Source organism: Egretta garzetta, unplaced genomic scaffold, assembly GCF_000687185.1.
Source record: "Egretta garzetta isolate BGI_Z169 unplaced genomic scaffold, ASM68718v1 scaffold145, whole genome shotgun sequence".
Classification (NCBI taxonomy): domain Eukaryota; kingdom Metazoa; phylum Chordata; class Aves; order Pelecaniformes; family Ardeidae; genus Egretta; species Egretta garzetta.
Genome location: NW_009259687.1, coordinates 1,589,356 through 1,613,509, shown reverse-complemented (window position 1 = coordinate 1,613,509; position 24,154 = coordinate 1,589,356). Strand labels below are relative to the sequence as shown.

Genomic DNA, 24,154 nt, shown 5'->3' with positions numbered 1-24,154 from the left:
GCCCCAAGATCAAGTGAGAGACAAAACAGGTTGGATGAGGTGGAAGCAATGAGGTAATTGTGGGTTTTAAACAGGTGGCATTTACATTTTGGGGATGAGGTCCACTGATGATCTGGGGTGGGGAAAAAAAAATCTGGTGGTAGTGTTAAGGTGACTTTACAGAAAGTTGTTGGGTTTTGGTTTTTTTTAATGTAGTTTGTTCTCCTCCTGCCCCAGTCCTGACTTGAGAGGTTGTGTCCTTGGCACATTTCAGGATCTCTGACAGTTCAGGCAGCCTGGCAAAGCGTATGTTCACATTCAGGGCTTAACTGGGGAAACTCCTGCCGCTGAGGAAACTTTAACACTGCTTTGCTGTCTTGGCACTTTCCTTTTTACAAGGCTTTTTATTAGCATGTCCCAAACTTGGGCTGTCTGCTGTTCAGTGCTTCTCGGTGAGCAGACTTTGGCCAAGGACCACTGAGTTTGGGAGCTCGCAGGTCAGAGCAGAAGCAGCTTTGTCCTTAGAGTGAGCCAGCTGTTGCATGCTGTCTTGGTGGCAAGGACTCATCCCTTCTGCCCTAATCTGTCAGCCTCTGTCTCAGCCACTGCTTGGCTTCCCTTTGGGCCTCCTGCCTGTCAGCCCAACAGCCCTCCACCCTCCCAGATCCACTCCTATTGAAAATCTTTAAACTGCAGGAGCTGAAAGGATTTGACATTTTCCAGAACACTTGAGCTCAAGTGATAAAATTGACATAGCTTTAATAATCTGATCAAAGAGGCTTTAGCTAGCACCTTTTGAAAGATCTCAGAATCCTTTCCAAACAACACTCGTGCTAACGCCGCTGTGAAGTGGGGGGAGCATGTGTGTGTGTGCACGTGGACGCGCGCACACCTTGCTCCCCAATCACCCTGCCCCGCTAAAGCTTCGGCTCTGCAAAAGGTGCGAAAAGTCAGCAAAACCCAATAGAAATTACAGGAAAAGCCTTAAGTGTCTTGCTGAGTCTTTCCAATAATGGTGATTTTTTTTTTTGAAAGTAGCAGGGAGAGCTTTTAAGGTGCTTTATTTCACCGAGGTTCAGAAAACAAGATGGTGTTTCAGGTGGAGAATTCCTAGCTGCTTTTTTTCCCACCCCCCCCTTCTTTCCTTTGAGATTTGTGTGTGATAAATAGTTTCTGTCCTGCCATTTAAGGAGTCTGAATGCTCTGTGTGCTTGTCTGTGTAGAGGGGTTCTGTTAAATTAATTGATAACAGGGATCAGAGCTAGAAGCCTACAGAAAAGGAGGGGGAAGGGTTTCACACTGTCTGGCTGCTTCCCACTCCACTGCTGAGCCATGATATATGGCGACCCAGCCCAACAGGCTAAATTGATTCATCTCTAGTTCCTGTTTCTTAATCTGGAGCTAAATTGGTTTCATTTTTCTTGTTTTGGGTGGCGCTTATAGGAAGTTTTTGGCAGCATCACTTTACTCCATTGTTTGTAACTTTAATTTTTGCCTTTACATCTGAGCGTTATTGATTGGCATGTTAAACCCTGCGTAGCATCTGATTAGCATTTTTAAAAGTGTCCAGAAGCACATGGCTTACCACCTGTGTCAGCCGTGCTCTCCGTTTGGAGCAGTGGCTAATAGAGTTAGCAGTGATCCGTGTATTGATCCTTCTCTCATAAGAATGACGTTCCTTCCCCCTCCCCTCTTCCAAAAATAAGTCTAGGCAAGGAGAGCGGTGTGGTTTTGTTTGTTGTTTAATCCATTAATACAGTCCAGCAAGCGGTCCTCCTTTTGGCACGCAGCTGGAGCTCTTTGCTTGAGCAAGTTAATTTAATCTAACCTCAGGATTTCATGGAAGAGTCTCTTGCCCTAAACTCCATCTGGTCGTTCTACGTGCAAGTCTCTGTTTGTTGCCCTGCCAGGTCATCAATAGCTTGGGCAGGTTGACCTCATCTGCGTTGTGTTGAACTTCAGATGGCAGCCACAGGTAATGAGAGACGTGGTGCTGGTCCCACCTCCCCTTCCCAGCAGGGTGTTTCAGCCTTGCTGAGCGTTTCTAATCTCACCAATGTGAGGTGTCTGGGAGACACTCTGGGGTGCTGAAGGCTCATGGGGAGAGCCTTCACAGTGGCTGGGGTCTTCAGCAGACGGGCAGAGCTCAGCCAGGGCGATGCTCCTTTACCTGTACTCAAGATGCAGCTTTGCTCAGAGAGAGCAGCTGGTCCCTAATAGCCCAGGCATCCTCCCTGCTCTGCCAAAGTTGTACTCTCAGCCAAAGCACTGTCACGCACGGAGAGCTGCAAAAAGCACCTTCCCTGCAAAAAGTCTTCCTCTCTTCTCCCTCCTGAGATGCCGGCTGCGAGGGTCTGGTGCCATTTTGAAACTGAGGTTCCCCGGGGTTAAAAGCCAGCATCTTAATTCAGAGTGCCAATGTTCAATTTTGCTTTCTGCCACCAGACTAGATTGCAGGCCAGCGAGAGAGTCTGGGTTAGTGGCCCACTGGGTCACCTCCCATTTGTTTTCCTCAATTTTGTGTTGTCATAAATTCATTCCAGCCCGTTGTGGTTGATCAGTTTATCTCCGCCGGGGCAGGGAGCGCTGCGAGCATGATATATGGCACAGAGCATTGTAGCCAGCCTCTCCATGAATCACTCCAGCTGTTTGGTGTCAGCCCCAAAGCAAACAGGACCCGGCCGCTGAGCGTTGACTACGATGAGCTCAGTATGGGAAGAGACATGACGTATGAATGTTTATTTAATAATTCTCTAATATTTCCAGCGGAGTGTGGCTGTGCCTTCTAGGGGGGGTGGGAGGGGGGGGAGGTTGAAGAGGGAAACTCTAATCTGTTGAGGTGGGTCATAAATCAGGCAGACAACATCATTAATCAGGGATGGGACAGAAGTGGAAGGAGGTGGGACTGGAGCTGCCATCCTCAGTGGGAAGGGGGCTGTGCTCCTTTTTTTTTTTTTTTTTTTTTTTTTTTGTAAAACAAATCTTGTTTCTGATTCCACTTGGCCCCAGCCGCGCTGCCCGCATAATAGCAAACCCGGACACAAGGCTGTTTAAGTGAGTATGCTACCTCCGCTATAAACCTTGCGATACGAGCCTGCCAAGCATTAAATCCCTTTATAATTATCTTCTTTATATAACACTTCATGCTCATCATGCTTCATTGGATGAGACGCTCGTTGGGTTAAAAAGAGGGTTTTAGAGACAAAAAGCGATTTCATTTGTTCTATTTTTCCTGTCTTCTCTTTCCTCCCCTTCCCCCCCACCTCACCTTTTTCCAATCCAGCTGTTCCGAAAGCATCAGCTCCAGAGGGGCTCTGGTGCAGCAGCACAGGGAGGAGCATCAGTTAAAATTAAAGTTTAGGTTGGGGTCCTTTGTGCAAGGAGTCAAGCGTGTGAGAGCAGTCAGGGAGGTAGCAGTGTCTGTCGCGGGGACCCTGCTCCTGGGCAGACGGGTTGAGAGGGGAGCAGAGTGAGTGTGAAGCCAGAGGATTAGCAGAGGCCTGAAAGGGATGGAGCCACTCTTAAGCCGATGTGTCAGAGGGAAACAGAAGCTGTTGTGAATTCACACCAGAGGATAAGCTCTCCCCAGCCTTTCTCCATAGTGTCACACCATTAAGAGGCTTTGGTGGGAGACAAGAACGTTGTATAGAAAGACAGAATTAAAAAATTACCCTGAGTCATAAATGAATTAACCCTTTGTGCTCTGCTAAGAGAGAGCATGATGCTGCCGGTGGGTCCAGTCCTACCTAGATCAGCCCAGTAAACTTGAGACAGGATCCAGAAAGCTGAACTGAAGCCTGGGATTGTCAAAGCCGGGCTGAGAAAGCGCTGCTGGGCTGGGCTGCTTGTGTCCAGATTTTTATCTTTATTAGGTTTTAGTCCTTCCTTTCAGTAGTTCAGTAGTATGTAATATGTGCTTGTAATGTATACCGGTGTTCAGTGTTGGAAGGGTGCATAGGTAGATGCTCCATTTCTTTATGAAGTGAGACTGCGGCGTTACTTCATCCTCTAGGTTGTGGCAGTGGAGAGCAGAGCCCTGGGCTGCGTTTCTTTATTCTGCTCCCTCTTTTAACTGTTCGGGAGAAATCGTGTGTGCCAATGAAGGTCTCAAACATTATTACCACTGCGCCAACTGAAATCGTGTCAGTGTTGTGGTTCGTCGTAGACCAGCGGTTAACGAAGCTCAGCGAGGCAGGCTGGCTGTACCAGCTCAGACCCTGGGGGGGAGGTGGTGTCTCTCTTCAGTGCAGCTGTGTCCAGAGGTTTGGTCTAATTCTCATGCCTTGGATTGGTTTTCTGTAGATACGTATTTGACATCTTCGTGTGGGGAGGGACTCTTCTGTCTGTTGAACCTGTGATGTTTCAGAGCTGAAGTGTCTGCAAACCCAAGGTGGCTGCTGGCTTCGGGGGCGGTAGCATCCTTGTCCCATAACTGGTGAAAACCCCAGCAAGGAATTTTATTCCTATGTTGGGGGCACAGTTTAGGCATCTTGCCCTTCGTGTCTCTTTGCTTGCCTCTTCTTTTCTTTTTTTCTGTTCTTTTTTTTCTTAGTTTCAGAAATGCTGTTAACTTTAATCTGTGGAGTTGCTTCCTGGGAGTGAAAAATCGATGGGGGGCTATCGCAGTGTGAAATTCGACTGTCACTATTGAGCTATAGAGTTAGCAAGATGTCTTAGAAGGTAAAAAATAAATCGTGGCCCAGCAAGTGCTCAGCTGTGCTATTTCAAAGGGGATATGAGGCTGATGGTCCGTTAGAGGGTACTTCAGTTAGATGGATGATGATTCCCTGTGAAATATTGGAGTTATTCCATAGGTAAGAGAAACTTTAGCTTGTAAAACACAAACAGCTGCCTTCTAGCAGAGAAATTCTGCCCTTAGATGTGTGAGCAGCTTGTCAGAGAGAGGACTCATCCCTAAAATTAGCCAGTTGTGTTTAACAATGTCTCTGACGGGGTATTGTAGGTCCTGCTGTGTTCCTTCTGAAAAGACTTTTGAGGATGTGACTGTTTATTCACATCCCTCACCTACACTGCAAGAATTAAGAGGCAGGGACTGATTTTTTTGGGGGTGGCGTCAGAAAATGTTTGTTCGGTGCCCAGATTCTCTCAAGAGAAAAGTAACAATTATTTTTTACGTAGGCTGTGTTCTCTGTTTGGATGGAAATGTTCCTTTGAAGAGCACAGGAGGGATCACGTTGTGCCCTATCAGCTGCCAGTCCGCTGTCGCTCTACTGCATCTGTTGAAGGGCAGCCCTGGCTGCGCAGGCTGGCTGCGTGCTGGCATTAATAGGGCTGCTGCTTTCTTTGGCACTTACTGACTATTGTGGCAGGACTCAGTAAGTGTTTGTGCAGTGCCAGCTGCTGTGCGACAACAGGGCAATTGTAATTATGGCTCTGGGTAGTTTATGCATTTCTTAGACTATAGTTAGTAAGTATAAATATGAAGTAGTAAAAAAAAAAAAAAAACAAAAAACCAACCAACCAGTTTGTATTACTTCTCACTAAACCGTGTCTGGGACAACTGTAGAGTCTGTAATTATTTCTCTTACACTTGCATGCACAGTTGCAATACCGCTGAGGGGAGCTTACTGCTGCAAGAAGGAGTTTTAAGCCGCATTTAGTTGGAGCTTGGTAAAGATTTCCCAAAGAATTTAATGACAGAAGAATTCATTGTGCTTTGATATCTCCCCTGCCTCTGTAACACAGAACCCAGCTCTCCCTTGACAGTGGAATAGCAAGTAATGTAATTAACACAGTTTGATATCCATGTTGATTTTTTACCCTCATTTCAGCGTCGATGCTTGTCCTAACCTTACTCGCTCCCCACCACTGTGGGCACTTCATCCTATTTCTCCATTCACTTCTCCTTTCTTCCTTTTTGACGGTTTCCATCCCAAAAAGCTGCTGTTTCCCACTGAACCCAGTTGCATAAGCGTTCCTGCTTTTCCCTCAGTTAGCCAGCCCATGACTGGTCCTTCCTCTGCATTGCTGGTTTCCTCTTCCAGCTCTGGGACCACAGTTGGTTATGTGATACTAATGTGCCGTGGCCTCCTTTAATAGCCTCGTGTTTCTTTTTGAAGGCATGATTACGTTAAATGATGCTAATTCTGATCCTTTCTTTCCCCGTAAAGGAAACAGCAACGGTGTAAAAGCTCTAGGGCGGCCGCAGCAGTTGTAGGAAGCTGTCTGGAGGATGCGTTATCGCACTGCCCTTGTGTACCTCCAATCAGTGGTCATGAATGGAAGTTCTGGAAAGCGTATCACCTCTGCGATGAAGCCCATAAAAGGCTGCAGATGAATCCAAGTGTTGCTGTAGTAACATAGATATTTCCTGTTTGTTTCGGCCGTTTGGATGCAGGCCATGGGAGTAGAAGGCATTTCATTGTGCGCAGAAGCTGGCCACAAGACTCTGCTGTGCGTCCAACCTTCTGAACACCTTTCAGCCCTAGGAATTTGCTATTCCTCTTTCACTTCAGGGACGTTTTATAATTTTGTGCCCTTGATCGTCCAACCAAAGCTACCCATAATCCCAGACCACCTCCAGGCCGCAGTAAGATGATGGGTTACAGCTGCCATAAGTCTTCCAGTAGGAAAATATACCTGCCTAGCTATACATGGAGCTTTGTCATAATCCAGACATGTTTAGTTGTGGATGGAGGCAAGTTTCAGTAGGCTGGAACCTCTAGCCCATGTGTCTCAGCAGGGAGAGGAGCTGCACGTTCCACTGCCTGCCTTTTGTGGCCCTGGCTTGTATTAAGATAGAGACCACGAAGCACCTTCACAGAACTGTTAAGAACACAATTAGGGTCACTGGGATGAAGAATGCATTTGAAAAGTGCACCAAGATATTAACACATTAGATGTGCAATTATTTCTATTTAGGAACTGTTGTTTAGAAAATAATTTTCTAACAGCCTGTGCTGCTTCAGCAACACCTTGCTGCAGCAAAATACTCTTCCATAGCATGGCTTTTTACTTTATCGCCAAAGCTGCTCCAGTAAAGCAATGGGATTGCGTTTATTTTCTCTTTGGAACAGGGGACATAGTCTCTAAATCGAAATCAGAATGACCCATGCATTCTTTCTCCCAGCTTTCATGTCGAACCATAATTGCTCAAATGGCACATTTAAAATTTTGGCGCAAGCTCAGACATTCACTCGCCGCCTTTTTAAATCAGTCCCAGTGGCCAGGCGGGTACTGCGTAGCCCTACAAATGCATCTAAACATGCTGACTCCGAGGCTCCTTCCATTCTGAATGATCAGCAGTGCCATCTGTCTCTGTTTTGATTGGGGCTGGGCACATGTGTCCCAGCGAAATGCGGGCCAAAAAAAAAAGAGAGAGAGAAAGAGCCAGCGCCTGAATTTACTTCCCGCTTCTGTAAAGACATTGTTGGGTTCTGTGTTATAGAGGCGGAGGAGATATGAAAGCATAATGAATTCTTCTGTCATTAAATTCTTTGGGGAATCTTTACCCAAGTCCCTACTAAATGCGGCTTAAAACGCCTTCTTGCAGCGGTAAGCTCCCCTCAGTGGTATTGCGACGGTGCGTGCAAGTGTAAGAGAAATAATTCCTCTGTGGGGAAAAAAAAAAAAGAGACAACATTTTTGGTTTGCATCAAGATGAAATTAGTCAGAAGCAAACTCTGAATTTGGCAGGCAGATGCCGGTATTAACAAGTTGTGCAAGCAAGTATAAAATAGAGGCGCTCGTGACTGAGAGCGCCTCGGCGTCGTGTGTGTGTGCCCTTGCATGCACCCCGCTCCAAATTCACAACTTAGAACACGGAAATTAGAATGGGGAACATTGCATTATTCATAACTTGGCAACCAGAAGCCAGGGCACTTTGCCAAAATAAACTAGTCTCTATAATTACAGGTGAAGCAACATTCTTTAATATCTTACAATACAAAAACATACATGAATCAAGGAAAGAGGGGTTTTTTTTTCTTTCCTAGAGGACAATAAATTAGCATCCTTGCCAATTTCCTCAATACATGTGACAATGTTTTACAGGATTATAAGTCAGCCTTTTTAAAGAAGGTTAGTCTAAAAACAAATAAACCCAATAATTGAGATTTTTAGCTAAATAAAGGGGAAGCCAGCTCCTAAAATGTTGACGTCTTGCCAGAAGATTTGCTTTTAGCACTGGCATTCTTGCAGACCAAGGGTCTAAACTGCACTTGGTGTGTTTTGACACGGCTCTACTGCAAACAGCTTTGCTGGGCAATTTCCTACTGCTAGGGATCTGGCCCCTTCTGCCATAGCCAGCTCATCTAGTGAAATAAAATCACTGTGCATTGTGCCAGTCCAGTAGCCCGCATGTTCTGGGGTGATTCGCAGTCAATCTGCCACCAGTGCCGCACACTGGAGTTCTTTCGGAGACTTAACATAAGGATATTGCTTGAGCTGTGTCCATTTCCCTCTAAAGCCGCCTGTGACTTTTCTTTTGAAAACTTAGCAATTTAAGTGTTTTCCTTGTTAATAGCAATTTTTTTTTTTCAGCTTTATGTTAAGTCTTTGCACTTCAGTAAGTGCAAAAGGCGTTCATGTCTGTATATCTCATGCTGACTTAGCATTGCTCACCCACATCTGCCCAAATAAACTCCCCATATCATCAGCTCCGTGCTGCAGGTGATGCTCGCTAAGCTGAAAGAGGGGGCAGATTCTTTCACCAGGTCAAAAACAGAAGCCGTTCTTGTCCCAGAAAACTTAGGGTTGTTTTTAGTTAGTGTCTGAAACTCAGGTAGCGAGGGAGGTGTGTTGAAGGCAACGTGTGAGTGAGAGCCGGGATGGCATCATCGTGCTGCGCTGTTCGGTGGTGTTACCGGTGTCACAGCGGCTACGCGCAGCGTGTTGCAGGCTAATAAAACATGATCTCTCCTCTGAAAAAGTTGCCCTCTCACCCAAACATAAATTGGCGGTGAGAGAGGGCTTGCAAATAAATGATTGTGCACTGATGTTGGGGTCATTTTTTGGATCGTTTTCTCAAGTCTTTTAAAATTTGTGCCCCTCAAAGTGAGGACTGCAGTAGGCTTTCTTCTCTGTGGCGTAGCAGCGGTTATGTTAATTGTCAGCTGCAGCCGTGGTTGGATATGGCCAGGAGCAATTTCTCTGCTCCTGGAATCTTACTTTAGCTTGACTCTGCCTTCAAAGCATCGACCAGTCTGTTTCTAATATTTATGATATGTAAGCTGCTAGCGACCTGACCTCTGCCCCCGGTGCAGGGAAATGGCATGTATGTTCTGCTGGGATCAGGCTCTCCAACTCGGACAAGGGAAGATAAAGGCTTTGTTTAAAAATGAAGACATCACTCTTGGGTTTGTCAGTGGTACCGTACATTTTCCTCTCTGCCACTTTGTGTTTACAGGCATACAAAACAAAAAATGAATGTATGAGGGAGAGAGAGGAAGGTCAGAATATCGAGTGTCAAAAGTAGCCCATGAAATTTTATTAGCGGTGCGTTTAATCAGTGCTAAGCGTTTTTTACAAGGTACATACAAACAGTGGAATTGTAAAAATTTATGGAATGCTGTGTACAGTGTGGCTGTTTATGAAGAAAGGAAAATTTATATCCAGTTGAAATAAACCAAAGGGGAATGTTTTATGAAGACTCCTCAACAGCGGGGTACATCAAGTGAGATCTGGGTAAGGGGAGGAATGGGTATTCGCGGGGGTTGGCTGATCTTTGAGGTTTTTTTCTGCCTCTTCATCAGTTAATAGTTTGCATCTTTCTGTGTCTCTCAAACAGGCAGGATGCTGGATGCAGTGATGTATTTTTTTTCTGTACAAAGGAAAGGAAACACAAGTGAACAGCTGCTACTGGTAGCTCTGGTACGAGGCTCTTGCTCTTGGGCCCATTCCAGTCTAACAGTTTCTTGAGCAGCCCTTAATATCCAGCTGGGAAGGGTTAACTGAAGCCAATCACTTTGACATCAGCATTTTTTGTTTCCTTTTTGGTCCAGTATTTTGTTGATGATAAAGCACAGACTTAGTCAATTGAGAGATTCCAGAGCTGCAGAATCAGAGATAATTTAATTAACGGAATTGCTTGTGATTGCCCACTGGGACAGCGGGTAGGAATTGCTCGATTTAATTTGGAGAAACAAAGATCACATGCATGCTAATGTTTGACAAATAACCAGCGTTTGGGTTGAAGTTTTTTTGCAAGGCCGGGGCGGGGGGGGAAAGCAGCTGATTCCCAGGGGAGATTTCCCCGGAGGTGATTGCTGAGTAACAGCTCAAAGCTACAGATAGGTACGAAGCAAGGGTTTGCTCAAAGGAAGAAAGTTGGTTCTTATTTTCAGTGCTGAGGGGAAAATGTTATGAACAGTAGAAAAATGTGTTGGGCACAAAGACCGAAAACTATCGTGTGCTGTCTGCCAGGTCTCACAGACTTGCTCCCTGGTACCCAGCATCCTCAACTGCGACTGCCAAGTTGTTGAAGAGTTATCCACAAAGTCGAGAGAGTAGTTCAGGACCAAGCTTCCTCCGCAAGGAGCCCTCCCTTCATATTTTTGCTCTTGTATAAACGTTCTTGCTCAGGCTCCCCTGTTTGTGGTGATGCAGGTCCACTGTGAGTAGAGTGTGGATGTGCCCTCTTGATACCTTCTCAGCCAGGGAGGACAATGCAGGCATCAGCGAGGCCACCCACACCTGTGTGGTTGGAGAAGCACCAACGCTGGGGCTCAAGGCATTGCTCTGGGCAGCAGTTGTGCTCAGCAGATCTCTCCGGAGACTGATAAATGACGTTATCCAAACACGTCAAATCAGAGCGCTGAGGCGCAAAATTGTTAAAAGAGTCCTCCCACATCCAGCATGAGGTCAAGGCAAAGCAGGGAGAGCAGGGCTGTGGAAGCCAATTCCTTCTTCCCTGCAATTACCTCTGCCTCCCTTGGCAGGGTGACTTGTACACAGCCTTACCCCTTCCGTGGAGCTTGTCTTTCTGACCCTCGCTCCCACCCCGGTGTTACCCTGTAAAAATACTGCACAGGCTGCTCCCAGCTGTGTCCAGGCAAGCGCACACAAGGTGTGCACGCAAGAGGGAAGCCTGAGGGAGTTCCCAAGATTGCTGCTGCAGGAAGAGTTGCTCCTAAGCGATGCTTATCTTTAGGATACAAGCAGCAGGTTGACGGTAAAATGTCACTAAATGGAATGGCATGTGTCCCAAGTGTGCTGGCCACCACGGGAGCCAGACACATGGGAAGTGACTCTCCTCTTTATTCCATCCCTGGAGGTAGTTCCAGTTTCCTTTATTTACTAATGTTCTCCCTATTTCCCTTGACCTCATTTCCTCTGGCTTTTCGGAAGCAACCATGCAATTATCGCTCACTTTGGGTTGACCCTTGGCCGCCACGTCCCTGTTTGCTGCTGCTCTGGGAGGCTTTCCTGAAATCTCAAGTGCAAAATACTCACTTGTGGCCAAAATCTCTCTCTTGTGAGACAGGAGCTGCGTCTTTGGCACTATGCTGTGCGTCAGGATTTGTCCTGAGAGCACACTTGGCAGAGAGAACATTGAGTTTAAAGTCTGTCACAGCTGAGCTTTGATCAGTGCTGGGAGATACTGCAGTGGCTAAAGCTCCCTCTCTTACCAATGCACCCCAGTCTTGTTAATAAATGTATATTTAACAATGTCTGGAGCGTATGAAGTGATAATAACTAAATCAATACCTCCCACATTGATTGTCCAGGATCCCTACAGCGTGACGCACGCAGCGGTGCGGTAATTTTCCAGCTAACTAGCACCCTGATCTACAGCCCTCCTATTGATTGGCCATTGTATCAGGCAGCCTCTGAGCATTATTGCTTATACCTCTATTCAGCCTCCTTTTCTGATTCATTCGTTTATTACTGGACAGGTGCGATTATCTCAGAGACTTTCCGAAATTGGCCGATGGGGGTCAGCCATTTAGACTTCTATAAACAAGCCATTTTCTATCTCCTCTAGTTGTTGCAGAGGCAAATTTTTCCTTTTCAAGCTTTGACTGTTATTGGGCTGGGACTGGGGATGAATTGGCCTTCGCTTGGATCTGCTCAAGGATGCTACTTTTCCCTTTCCTTGCTGAGTCGCCTGCCCTTCAGAGGAGGACAGATAGCTCCATGGATAGTGATAGGGGAATTTAGCAAGGGTTGAGGTTCTGCTTGCCACTCACTTTGGGCAGGAGCCACGCTCACTGCATTTTAAAACTCCAGTGCCCTTATATGCGCAGGAAGGAGAAGGGGATTCCAGAAAGTCAAATTCAGCTGCAGCTTTCATCCAGCATCAGCTTGTTCATGGGCCAGACTGGAAGGGAAACAGTTTTCTCATTGGACAATAACCTTCCAGCTGTAACTAAGTAATTCTGTTTCTTCCTTGGACAAAACTAACACCTTTCTAGACTTTCTTTGAAAACACAACTCTTCCTTGAGGGTGAGACCCGAAACTGGGAGATGATAATAATTTATACCAATGAGTAGGAGGAAAAGTGGGTGTTCCACAGCGGGGAGTGCTGTCTCCTAGTGAAGCTCTTCCATTTTGCTCTGAAGAATATTTATTGATACCAAGACTTGAATCCACAGTGTCCCTGTCCCCAGGCAGTCCTCACCCACTAGGCTATCACAGGACGTGTATTTCTTTGCCTTTTTTTCAATTTTAAAATTGTTACCATTTCCTAGCAACTGCCATTTGGAGTGAGTCTCCTTCTGATGAAGGTCTCTCCTCGGTTAGCTCGTGCAGGGAGTGTCTGATCTGTACAAAGGTAGGAGTGAAGCTGGAGGAGCTTTGTAACACTGGTACTTAACCATATGCACTCCTGCAGCTCCAGTTTCTTCTGAAGTGTCATAATTAGAAAAATCACTCAAGGTCTTTTCAACCAGCTCTTTCAACTAGCTGTTCCCAGAGCCTTGGGAAAAGCCAGCAGAATCACCTCATGGGAGATAGCTCAGGTCCCTCCCTGCATGCCGGCGACAAGTGACCAGCAAACAAAGGAGCGAGCGTGTGCGTGCAGCGGGAGTGCTGAGATCGCAGCTCACGTTATTGGTCGTAGTAATTCCGCTAGACCCATGTTTTAGCCACCTGTTGATGAATCATCCTCTAAAAAGGTAGAACGCGTAGGTGCCGCTGAGGGTTATGTTGTGATTGATGCAGCTTCTGGTGGCGAGGTACTCTGCAGGTTCTTCTGAGCTGGAGTCTGCTTGGACAGGCCTGAAATTCACTGGCATAAGTGAAAACTGCTGTTTTGTTTTGGTTTTTCGCAAAAGTGAAAGCCTCAATGTCAATGCAATGCTCTAAACCTTTTCTGGGGAATGCTTGAGGGGCCCCTCCCTGTGTCTGCACTGTGTAGAAATCGGATTTTGCAGCATGCCAGAGTGACACATCCTTGTCTATAATGCTCCCTGCATCTCATTTGCTAAGCATTGCTGTCTGCCCTTGCTTTTAGGTTGGCAAGTTGCTCTTTTCACCAGCCTCGCAGAACCATGAAAATACACTTGCCTGCCCTCAGCACAGCGCCTCTGTGACAAAAGAGATAATGCTGCCCATCAAAAATGACCCTAGGAAATGGGAAAGTAGAGATTGTAAAGCTGCTTTTATAGCCACCCTGTTGGCACAGTGTCTGCTGCTTTTGGTTTCTCCTTTTTTTCAGTTATTAGAACCCAAAAAGCTAGGGATTTCTTTAATATAAAAGCATTGTGTTGGTCCTGTGTAATGAGCTGATTTTGTGTTTCACAAGGTTGGTGGCCAGCGAAGACCTCCATCCTCTAAGGGGAAGAGCAGCTTCTATTGCCCATGGAAAGTTATCTCACCAGCTTTAGAGCAACGTACAGAACTTTGTCCAAAGCATTTGGTCCTAAGGAGTCTCTTAACGGAGACAAGAAAAGAGGCAGAAAACAAAAAGCAAAAAAAATCTGTTCTTTAAATGTTCATGTCTTTTGGAAACTTGCTGTATATGAAGTTGGCAACCCCAGTCAACTGTCACATGTTCTGTCATGATGTTTTTGGAAGTGTTCGGTAGGACACCTCAAAGAATGCACACTGGGCTTTTCAGGAATTATTCTTCACCCCAAGTTTGATGTATTCATTCAAATGTTGCCATTTCCTTTGCAGTACCTGTTGTGGGGTCCTTTTCCCCCAAACTCTTGTGTGCTCAGTGATGTTCACTTTCCATCATCTTTTGCAGAATTACAGAAGACTCTGCAGTGACAACATTTGAAGCGTTAAAGGCTCGTGTCCGTGAGTTAGAAAGGCAGCTTTCCCGTGGGGACCGCTATAAATGTCTCATTTGCATGGTGAGTAGCACTCCACTTGTGGTAATGAATCAGAAATGTCTTGGTATCGTTGCTGAGGAGGGGAGAAGTTTTTCTCCCTTTTCGGGTGGAGTGGGGGAACTCATCTTTGTCCCTATACACCAATTAGCCTTCCAAATGAAGGTGCTAGGTCTTTTTAGCAATTGAAATTTCTGTATGCATTACATTGTTCCACTGGTATTTGTAGCTGTCCATCTTTATCAGGGGCAAGAAAGCCCCAACTTTGGAAGACTTGCGGCCTTCCTGTAGAAAACTCCCAGATACCAGCATCCTCTTCCTGTACGTATGTTTTACATACATGGGAGAGAGCAGAATCTGTGATCTGAGACCCACATATGATTTGGGAACAGGAATGTTGCGTGAGCATTTAAAAGTTGTCCGTGTCCTGCTTGCTCTGTGGTGATGCTGTGGCCTTCCTAAAGAAGGGCAGCAGCTCCCTCTGATGGTCTGAGCCTGCAAAGCTTTGCATCTCCTGTTAGGATTTTATTCTAATGATAGTGGGAGAAAATTCCGCTTGGCGAAGGGCTCCCTCTGCAACTTCAGCTTGATTCACAGTGCTCTCTCTCCCAGCTCATGACCTGTAGGTATGGGGGTGCAGTCCCCATCTCTCATCCCACAGAAGGGGTGATAGCTTGCTGCTAATTTCCAGAAGTTTATTAGCAATGATAGAAAATACTCAAGAGAAGGCATGTCTGCTACAATAGCAGCAGCATTCTTGGGATGTAGTTAAGCTGTTCCTGCAGAGCTAAGAGCTGTGATAAGGGTTCATCTTACCCTGACGCTGGTTTTATATGATCTGGTGACCTTTCTGATGGGAATAATGGCAGGTGGCCACAGCAACTTCAGATGCTCTTGCGATAACTGTGCTGAGCCAGGTCACCACTTGAGTGGATTATGGGCTTCCAACAGGAGTTCTGGGAAGCCAGAAAAATGGACTGCGGGCGACTTCCTGCCTCTACTACGCAAACGTTACAAAACCACAAATGTACATATCACACAAGCTTACTATTTTTTTACTACAAAATACGAGGCAATGCTACCCACAAAGAAGAGCGTTGCGATGGGGTTGGAAGAGAAGAATCAGTAAATCCCTGCTATGGAAATAACCTATCTGCTTCTTCTCCCCAGGACTCCTACACAATGCCCCTGACTTCCATTCAGTGCTGGCACGTGCACTGTGAAGAATGCTGGCTGCGGACTCTGGTGAGGCTCTTGGCTACTTTTTTGTTGACTTACAGGCTTTTTCCTCTCTTCTGGGATACTTTATTTAAATCGACATGGGAAAGGTGCTTTTTGCTTTATTTTAAACAACTTGAGTGCTGTGCATGCAGGCTTCCCAAGCCTTGCTATTTAACACCCCACTCTAGCTCTGACTGGAGCGAGTCTCGTTTGAGTCATCGTGACCAAAGTGCAGTCCTGCCCCCTGCTTGCTGCTCTGCTGCTGTGGGGACAGCCATTGCTCATGTAAGAGCTCTGTGCCGGGGACAACCTTGCCTTACAGTAATTTCCTGTGGGGCATCCATGCAGAGAGGTAAAGCTGTGAGAGTGGAGGCCAAATCCACTGAGATTCATGGAATGGGTAGCTTCTGAGAAACCTAATATTCCCCTGAAGCAAAGGGAATCATCTTCAGGATAGATGATATGGAAGGGAGCTTTTATGAATATGAATCTATATTTTTCAGATTATTTGAAATAGCACTGTGCAGTTTTCAAGTGTGTGCCATTCTGTTTGGAAGATTGGAGAGTACCTTCAGCATTGAATAGGTGACCCAATGCAGTAGTAATTTATATATGTACTAAAGGACATCAGGTTAAAATTCAAGGTGTTATTAAGTAAAGTGTTTTCCTTTCCATTGTGAAAACTGTGGGCTTTATAATAAGCCTTTAATTTCCCCTGCGCAGCTGATTTTCAAGCTTTCATCTTATTCGGGTTGGGGAGTGGAACACAGTCAGTTATGCTTTCTAGTTCTCTTGCTAGCAAGATGATACAGTGTTGGGTTGCAAAAAATGTAAGGGAATGCCACTCCTAAAAACTGTTCCTGTAAGGCATTACAAAATCTACTTTATAGAACACGTTGTGCGCTTGGAATTACGATTAAGCCGATCGTGCTCCTTTAAATCCTGCCTTTTAAAAGTCTTGTCCAAGAAAAGTTACCAGGACGGTGAAGTGCCTGTGGGCTTGAGTACTAATAGCAACTCAATAACTTGGCTATCCCTTGGGCTGTATTTTATAGCTCTTCAGCTACACCCCGTCACTATTTAGATTATACAAGCTTTTGTAAACATTTTAGCAGCATGTTATAAAAGACACATATGTGGGTACGTAGCTGTGAGATGTTTGGATGAATGTGTGTGCTCTGCTGCCTTTGCTAAGTGTAATCTCGTCCTTCAGCGGTGCCACAAACAGAGGATAAAATGCTAATTTCTTTTTCGTTTTCTTTACTCTGAACTCTTTGTCCTCTCTTCTTCCCAGCAGCCTCAAGTCATCTTCTAAATCTGTGGCACCGATTTCAGGCTGTTCTTAGGCTTAGCAGCAACTTAGTTCAGCTTCAGGCAGGCCCCTTTGTTTCGCGTGCAGCGGTCACGGCTGCTCCTAAGGACTGGGGAATCCCACTCCAGGTGCTCGGGGGTTAGCATTTACCCTGGCAGCGGGGGAGCTGTCTCCCCTCCAGATATCTGTGAGGAAGGTGGGGATGGAGCTGGCTGTGTGCTATCTGCACATGGCTCTTCTGCCGACCAGGCAGGCAGGATGGGAATAGTCCAGCAAGATACCATATTAGGACTTGGCACTTGCATAGGGGAAGCAATTAATAAGTGGCTACTCATGTGTTCCCCAGTCCTAGCCTCTCCCTGCAGCCCCCAATTTATTAAACCAGGCCTTTTCACAAGGCATGCTTGCACTCCCTCTCCCGTCTCAAAAAAAATCTCCCAGCCTGTGTTCGCATGTTTCTAATGTAACCATTAAAATGTAGCCCGAAGACAGCAATAAAAACCCTGGAACGCCTTGGTGCTTTTGTGTCTTGATCAAAGTCAATGTGTGTAATCTCGTTAAGACTGCCCTCCTTCCCCCTCCTTTTTTATGAATTTAATGGCATACAGCAGCTGGGCTCAGTGTTTAATGCTCACCAACCTGCATTGTTCTAATTAAGGTATCTCCTTTTATTTCGGGCACAAAAGAGACTCTTGTTTTTTTTAACAAGCGAGGAGCTGTGGGATAGTGTGTGTAATAATCGCTGCTGTTACCTTTCCCTGGGTATAAAGCTGGCTCCCCAGCGGGGGCGGAGGGAGGGAGCCTGCGCGTGCAGCACACATGGAAAGACTCGGCTGGGGGAGAGGGGCAACATTTTTCTTCTGTTGTGCAATAAACAATTTGTTGGAGTTAATAGGAGTTGGGGCAGGCGGGTTGTGTCAGGCTTCCGGCCCCTTTTGAACATTCTGGAGATCTGCCATCCCTGCTGCTGAAAAGTCCCCTTTCTCCTGTGCGCCTGTGGTTTATTTGCCCAGCCGAGATCTAATATTAAATTAGGGTGTGAGTGTGTTTGTGAGAGAGGGAGAGGGAGGACCGTGTATTGAACAAGGCCTCGGAACTGAAGGCTCAGAGTGCATGGGAGCACTTCGAAACCTCTGCAGGGTATTGAAGACAGGGTGAAATTTGGTGCTTACATCTGTTTATGAGCCAGAGGAGGTGACATGGTTTTTAAAAGGCTTAAGGTTTAAACATTTTCTAGGATACAACGCTACAATGATCTGAAGATCTCTAGGATCCTCTGACTTCCGTGGTGTCTAGGGCAGTGATGAGAATTAGGTCTTTAAAGCGCTTAGGCTTTATGAAAATACAATTTTTGGACTTCTGGCTCTTGAAGTCCAATTCCAAATTATAACTGTCCTGTTGCTAAGGGAGAGGGGGAGGCATTTTTAACCACCAACTCCACAAATGGCTGCTGGGCTCTCTAGTGTAGGTGCTGTTATACTAGAACTCAGTGCATCAAACTGGCTCCAAGTTCTGTGGATGAAACATCCACCGGAGCAGACTCCATCTCTCTCTCCTGTTGCTGTGTTGGATTAACAAGGAAGAAAGGCTGGGGTTGTAGAAAGGGACCCTGGAGGTAGCTTAAGAGAACTGAGGTTGTGGTGCTCTCTGAGTTAGCCATATCCTCAGTGCCAACAGAAGCTGCATGGTTAGACAGCCCTCTTCAGGGTGGCCATGGAGAAAGGGAGGAACCATCCCTTTACTCAGCGTCAGGACACAATGAGTTAAGTGGTTTTCTCTCCTTCCACTTGCTCTGTGAGCAGAACTGGTCTGCCTGAGGGCTGTGGTCCAGGGGCCACAGGCTAAAGTCGTGCTGGATGCTGCATATGCTGTGGGCAGCTCTGTGGTTGTAGGCACAACAGGAATGGAGAGAGGGAGAGGGATACAAGAACGTGTTGCTTGATGTCATGTGATCGTGTCTGGTTTCCCAGGAAATCATCTAAGCTGTTTTGTCTGCTGGGTTTGTATTGCTGTGTCAAACCACACCGATGAGCTTGCTACTCCCTGCTTGCTGGTTGTCCAGGTCACTCAACACAGTGACATTTTTCATTCATCCACCCTGCATGCAGAGCACTAGTTGGTATCTTCAAGTTACGCAGCAACTGGGACAGTAGCCTGGAGTGACTTCCCTGTGATCCCTTTTGGAAACCCCTGAAAACACATGCAGGTTCTTCAAAGACAGGAAGGGAAATGGAGTTGCAGGAGGGAGGCTTAGCCTGGGCAGCAGGAGGTGGGGTTCATTTCACTGAAGGTTGACCTTCCTCACGGGACGTGTCTGTCCTCAACTGGTTGTTGGACTGCGGCCCCGAGTCACTGGGTGATGGGGTATGAATCTCCCTCTGGAAGAGGTTTGTCTGCCCTTTCTCTGTCTTTCTCCATTAACCAAGAGGGACCCTACAGCTACTAGTGGGTGAGATCCATATTTTCCTGGGAAGAATGCTCTAACAGTAAAGATTGGCAATCTGCTGCAGTGCTTTGCTGGGGAGGTCTGGAGCCTCCATCCTTGGGAGGTTTGTGAGAACAGGTTTGATGTATGTCCATCAGCAGTAATTCAGGTTGAGGAGATCTTGCTGGGGGAATGGGTTGGTGAGTTCTTGATGTCCCCATCAGCTGTGGTTCTGTGATCTCCCAAACCCCAGTATCCTTCCTTGCCAAGTAAGTGGAGTTAAAAGCTAAGTCAGGTGGTTGTTCGCCAGCGATGGAGTTGTTGGTGGGTGCAGGGGCTGGAAGAGGACAGGATTATTTGAGCAGGTGCGGTTTGCTGAGATTCCCCCATCGCCTGTACAGCCAGATCCAGCATTTCCTATGTGTATTTACTGACCCCAGGCTTGTACTTGCCTGTCTTGGGCTTATTTGAAAATGATGACTGCAAGAGCAGGGAAAAATCACTTCTAAAAAGCCTTCTTCATCACAAAATATGCTTTCAGGGGATCCATTGATAGGTATGTATGCTCTGCAGTTGACACATTTATATCTTCGGTAGATTACACTACTATGTTCTTAGCCTTGTCGCTTTTTCTAGACTATAATACCGTATATCCCATGTGGGCTGGAGTATTTTTGTAAGAAACAGTGCAGATACAGAGCAATCCTTCTGGGCCATTCCTTAGTGCTTCCAGTAACATAGGGACCTCCCAAGTCAGCAGCTGCGTGGAGGATGCTGCGCTTGACCCTTCGTGATGTTCCTATCTGCCCTGAGGTTGTCTGGTTATTTATTAACATATTTCAGTTTTGGCCTCCAACAACCTGTTGGGGGTGAGCGCCACCCTTTGGGGAGGCTCTGTGGAAAAGGTTGCTCTTCTGACTGCTTTCACCCCATGACTGGGGGTACCCCACAACGGCAGTGGGGAACGGCTGCTGCTCTGAGAGCAAGCGTTTGAAGAGAAGAAGCTGCCACTTCATGTGCAAGCATGGGAAGAGGGGGCTGTCGCCTTGGTCGAGAATTGGATCTTGGAGTTCCATTTCTCTTCCTGGCAGAAACTGGCTCTTGGTTTGGGTCCCTCCTGTCATGTCTCTGCCGTGGTTTTCCTTCCTATAAAATAGGCAAGCTTCAAGCCCAGGTTTGACAGTGCCACTGTGTAGGCGAAGTTGCTCGGTGTGTGTCTCTTTATTCTCTGTGCCTGGTAGCATATTCTGCTTGGAAATTGCCCAATTTTAGACCCACAGGACAGCAGGAAGTGCCTAAATCCTTCCTTTTGAGTTTTCTTGCTTTAGCCAATTTATAGCAGACGTCACGCCATTTTTTTTTTAAGAGGTAACTTTAAGACAAAATACTCCAATCCTTCCTGGCACCATGTGAGCCCTAACGACTTCTCAACATCTCAGCTCTCGTTAATGTATTTTTCAAACTACTACCCCAAGTGATTAGCCTGTATTGTGGATCAATCACTTGCCAAATTTTAATTAAGAAAGGAGGAGAAAAAATAAACTTCATCCTGGTTCCAGCCCCTTTTCTTTGCTTTGTAACAGCCCTGGAGCAAACTTCTTGCAGCAGAGTTTTATAAACCCCTCAAAACTGGGGTTTATAATGGAAAAGCTGAGGTGGCCTTTACTCTAGCACACGCAGCTATAACACATCAAGGCTTTTCCATGAAGCTATGATGAAAGGAGCAGAAGGACCTGGAAAAAAAAGAAAGAAAGAAATGGCTGACAGGTGGGACTTATTATTCCACAGCATTTTTATTTCAAGGGAAAAGTTTAGTAACCCCAGCTGGCAGGTGAGCAGTGGGGGAGCAAACGCTTTTTCATTGTGCCTGTGCCAGCATGTGTGTGTGTACAAGCTTATGTGCCTCTCCGCAAGAGAGGAGAGCTTAAATGCTAGTGCCAATAAATGTTACACACCTACACCGAAAAGTCAGATGTAAGGAACAAGGTTCTAAGCAATTTCAATCTAAAAAGAAAAAAAATCAGGACTTAGTTCTGAATTTAACACACATGCTGATGTGTGCAGAGGATGACAGTTTTATTTTAAAAAAGAAAAAAAAAAAGAAAAAGGCTTCCCCAAGGGTCCAAAGTCATTATTTTTGCTTGAACTGTTTAATACCGAGCACAAATACTAGGGAGACCCAGAGACCTGGGCCCGGCATGGCATGTACGGTCAGCCTTGCGCAGCCTTCAGGCCTGGCTGCTGGAGGTCTCTAAGGTGCCGCTATTCCCTCCGGTCTACCCAGGCTTCAGAGCTCAAGGTGAGCTGCCCTTCCCACGAGCAGGTGAAGCAGCATCCACCACTGCCCTAAATCAACCTGCGATCATGTAGCTTTTGCAGTAAATGAGTCAAGCTACATGTGGTTGGGTCCTACCTTCTGGTGTGGTCAAAAACTTGGCCCTGGCTGCCCATGTGCAGCTCTCAGCCTTAGGTGGGGAGAGTGGACCCCCCAAAAATGTCAGCATGAGGTGCAGAAAGCACATCTCTGGGACAGAAATCCTGGGGTCTGGCAGTTCCCTTTCCCTGTGGTGTGAAGGAATTGCATGCCTGACCTCCCTTTGCCATGGAAGAGAGGAGCAAAGCTGCAGTTGGTTTAACCAGGCTTGTTCTGCCATGCTGAGTGTGGAGGACTTGTGCTTACAGCGAGCGCCTGCACAGCCTTTGGAAGAGACCTGGGAAGGGTGGCTTTCCAGGGAATCTGTCCTTCTGAAATTTCCCACATTGAGCTGTCTAGGCTGTGTTAGCGAGGTTACCCTTGCTGCGGGATCATGCACATCTGCCTGCAGCTGTCTCAGTCCACCTCCAAATCCCAGAACGGAGGACAAGGTGCAAGACTGAGACGGCAGAAGCTGCAGTTTGTGGTTCAGTGCTCCTCCCCACCCACATACAGCCAAACATCTCCAACTTCAGCAGAGCTAAAAGAAAATAACGGCAGAAATGCTGTTCAGCATTAGCACAGGAGCACTGAGGAATAGAGGGGATGTGGTTTTAGGTGGCAGCAAGCACTTTCCTTCATCCTTCGCCCCAGACTGAAAGCAGGCTGATGGGTCGGGGGACTGGTCTTGCAGAAGGCACCTCTCCCTGGTGCGTTGTCCAGAGAGGCAGAAGCTCCAGGTGTTCAGCTGGATGCTTTTTTACCACTTGTCAATAAGCTCTGCCCGTCCTGGGAAGGAGAGCATGGACACAGATGCGTGCAGAGGTCACATCTGGAATGCCTTAAAGTCCCCATGCACACTTACTTCTGCTTGTCAGGGCACACAGGAGAGCTCAAATGGGCAGCTGCCAACTGCTGCCCCTTTGACAACATGCTGCAAATTCCTCGGCACCTCCATGCCACTTCCCCTGGGACCCTACAGCTACACAGATGGTGCCAAGAGGCCACCCAGATGCCAGAGGCACCTCTGAGGATGGAGGAGCTTCATGGCGATGCAGGCCTGAGCAGGGACTCAGGCGAAACAGGCTGTTCCGTGTCATTTGCGTCCAGATCAGTGAGCCCCTCCTTGGCAGTGCTGCTATGTAGCCCATCCCAGAATGGCTTTAATGGTGGAAAAAGGGGCAGATGTTTAGATTTTTGTCTCCTACCTGTCATAGCTGCTAGAGGAAGTTCTTACTGAGACATGCAGGGTCAGAGCTTGCCCTTTTCTGATGCTGGAGAGTCAAAGCTCTGGTCGAGCACAAGCGAAGGGGCATGTTACATACACAGGTCCTCTTAGAGTCCAGCGCACTCGCTCTTTGATTTCATTAAGGTTTTAAGCCTTCCCTTCCAGATGTTTGCTTTGTGCTTGCTCTTCCCAGAATCCAACATGCCAAGGCCCCTCTGTGAAGACCGGTGCGTGGGGCTGCCCGATGCATTGCACAGGCACGGTGATCTCACACAGGGGTCTCCGCTCCAGAACGCTGGAAATCTGAGCACACACAGTACTTAGCGAGGGGATAAGTCCCAGGCTGCTAGAAGGATGTGCCCACAGCCATCAGCACCAGAACTAGGTGCACCATCCAGACCACCAGTGGTCTGTCGCACCGCCAGTCTGCTACTCACCCTGAGGGTGATGTCTGAAGTGTCCTGTGTGTCCATCACATGTTTCTTTCAACTCCAGTTCAACAGAACTTTGTGTGTGGCTATTTTAGATCTCAGGTGCGAATGCCCATGGTTTCCACATGTGTCGGGGGGTATCAAATGGGACCCTGATTGCTCAGAAGTCCAAAGCTCAGGGAACAGCAAGTGTGCAAAGTCCGTGTCTGCCGGGAATAATGTGCACTGGGAGCAGGGAGGGGGCTGGTTGGAGACTGGTCAGCAGGGGTTTTTCGGTGGTACTCGAGACTGCAGAGCAAACGTGCCTTGCACCTCTTCAGAGCGACTTCCCTGTGAATTACTTGCACCCGTGTAAATTTTCTATACATGGGATTCTCTGCAGTCCAGGGAGCTTCCAAGGGAGAAGGCCCCTGTCCTCTCTCTGCAGGTGTTGTCACAGGGCAGAAAGGACCTTTTCTAGGGACACTTGCCTTTTGCAAGCAGCTGTCCTGGTTTCAGCTGGGATAGAGTTAATTTTCTTCCTAGTAGCTGGCATAGCGCTGCGTTTTGGATTTAGTACTAGAAGAATGTTGGTGTTCTAGTTGCTGCTAAGTGGCGCTTACATTTTTCAGCTTCCCATGCTCTGCCAGGGGCACAAGGAGCTGGGAGGGGGCACAGTCGGATCAGCTGACCCAAACTGGCTAAAAGGCTATTCCATACTGTATGACACCATGCTTGGGGGAAGTGGGCCGGGGGCCAGGGGGGAGGAGGGCAATTGCTGCTCGGGGACGGGCTGGGCATTGGTTGGCAGGTGGTGAGCAATTGCATTGGGCATCACTTGCTTTGTATATTATTATTACTAGTGCTATTTTACTTCATTTTATTTCCATTATTAAACTGTTCTTAGCTCAACCCACGGGTTTTCTCT

The 24,154-nt window shown here is 47.0% G+C and overlaps 1 protein-coding gene across 3 annotated transcripts in view; it reads left to right on the top strand.

Moving 5' to 3' along the window:
- RNF220 (ring finger protein 220) overlaps positions 1–24,154 on the top strand; it is a 232,688-nt gene that overhangs the window by 206,402 nt on the left and 2,132 nt on the right. For all 3 annotated transcript variants that reach the window (XM_009638821.2, XM_009638820.2, XM_035894249.1), the window contains 2 exons: positions 14,133–14,241; positions 15,388–15,462. In XM_009638821.2, coding sequence (XP_009637116.1) covers positions 14,133–14,241; positions 15,388–15,462 — 184 coding nt within the window. The remainder of the gene's footprint in view (positions 1–14,132; positions 14,242–15,387; positions 15,463–24,154) is intronic.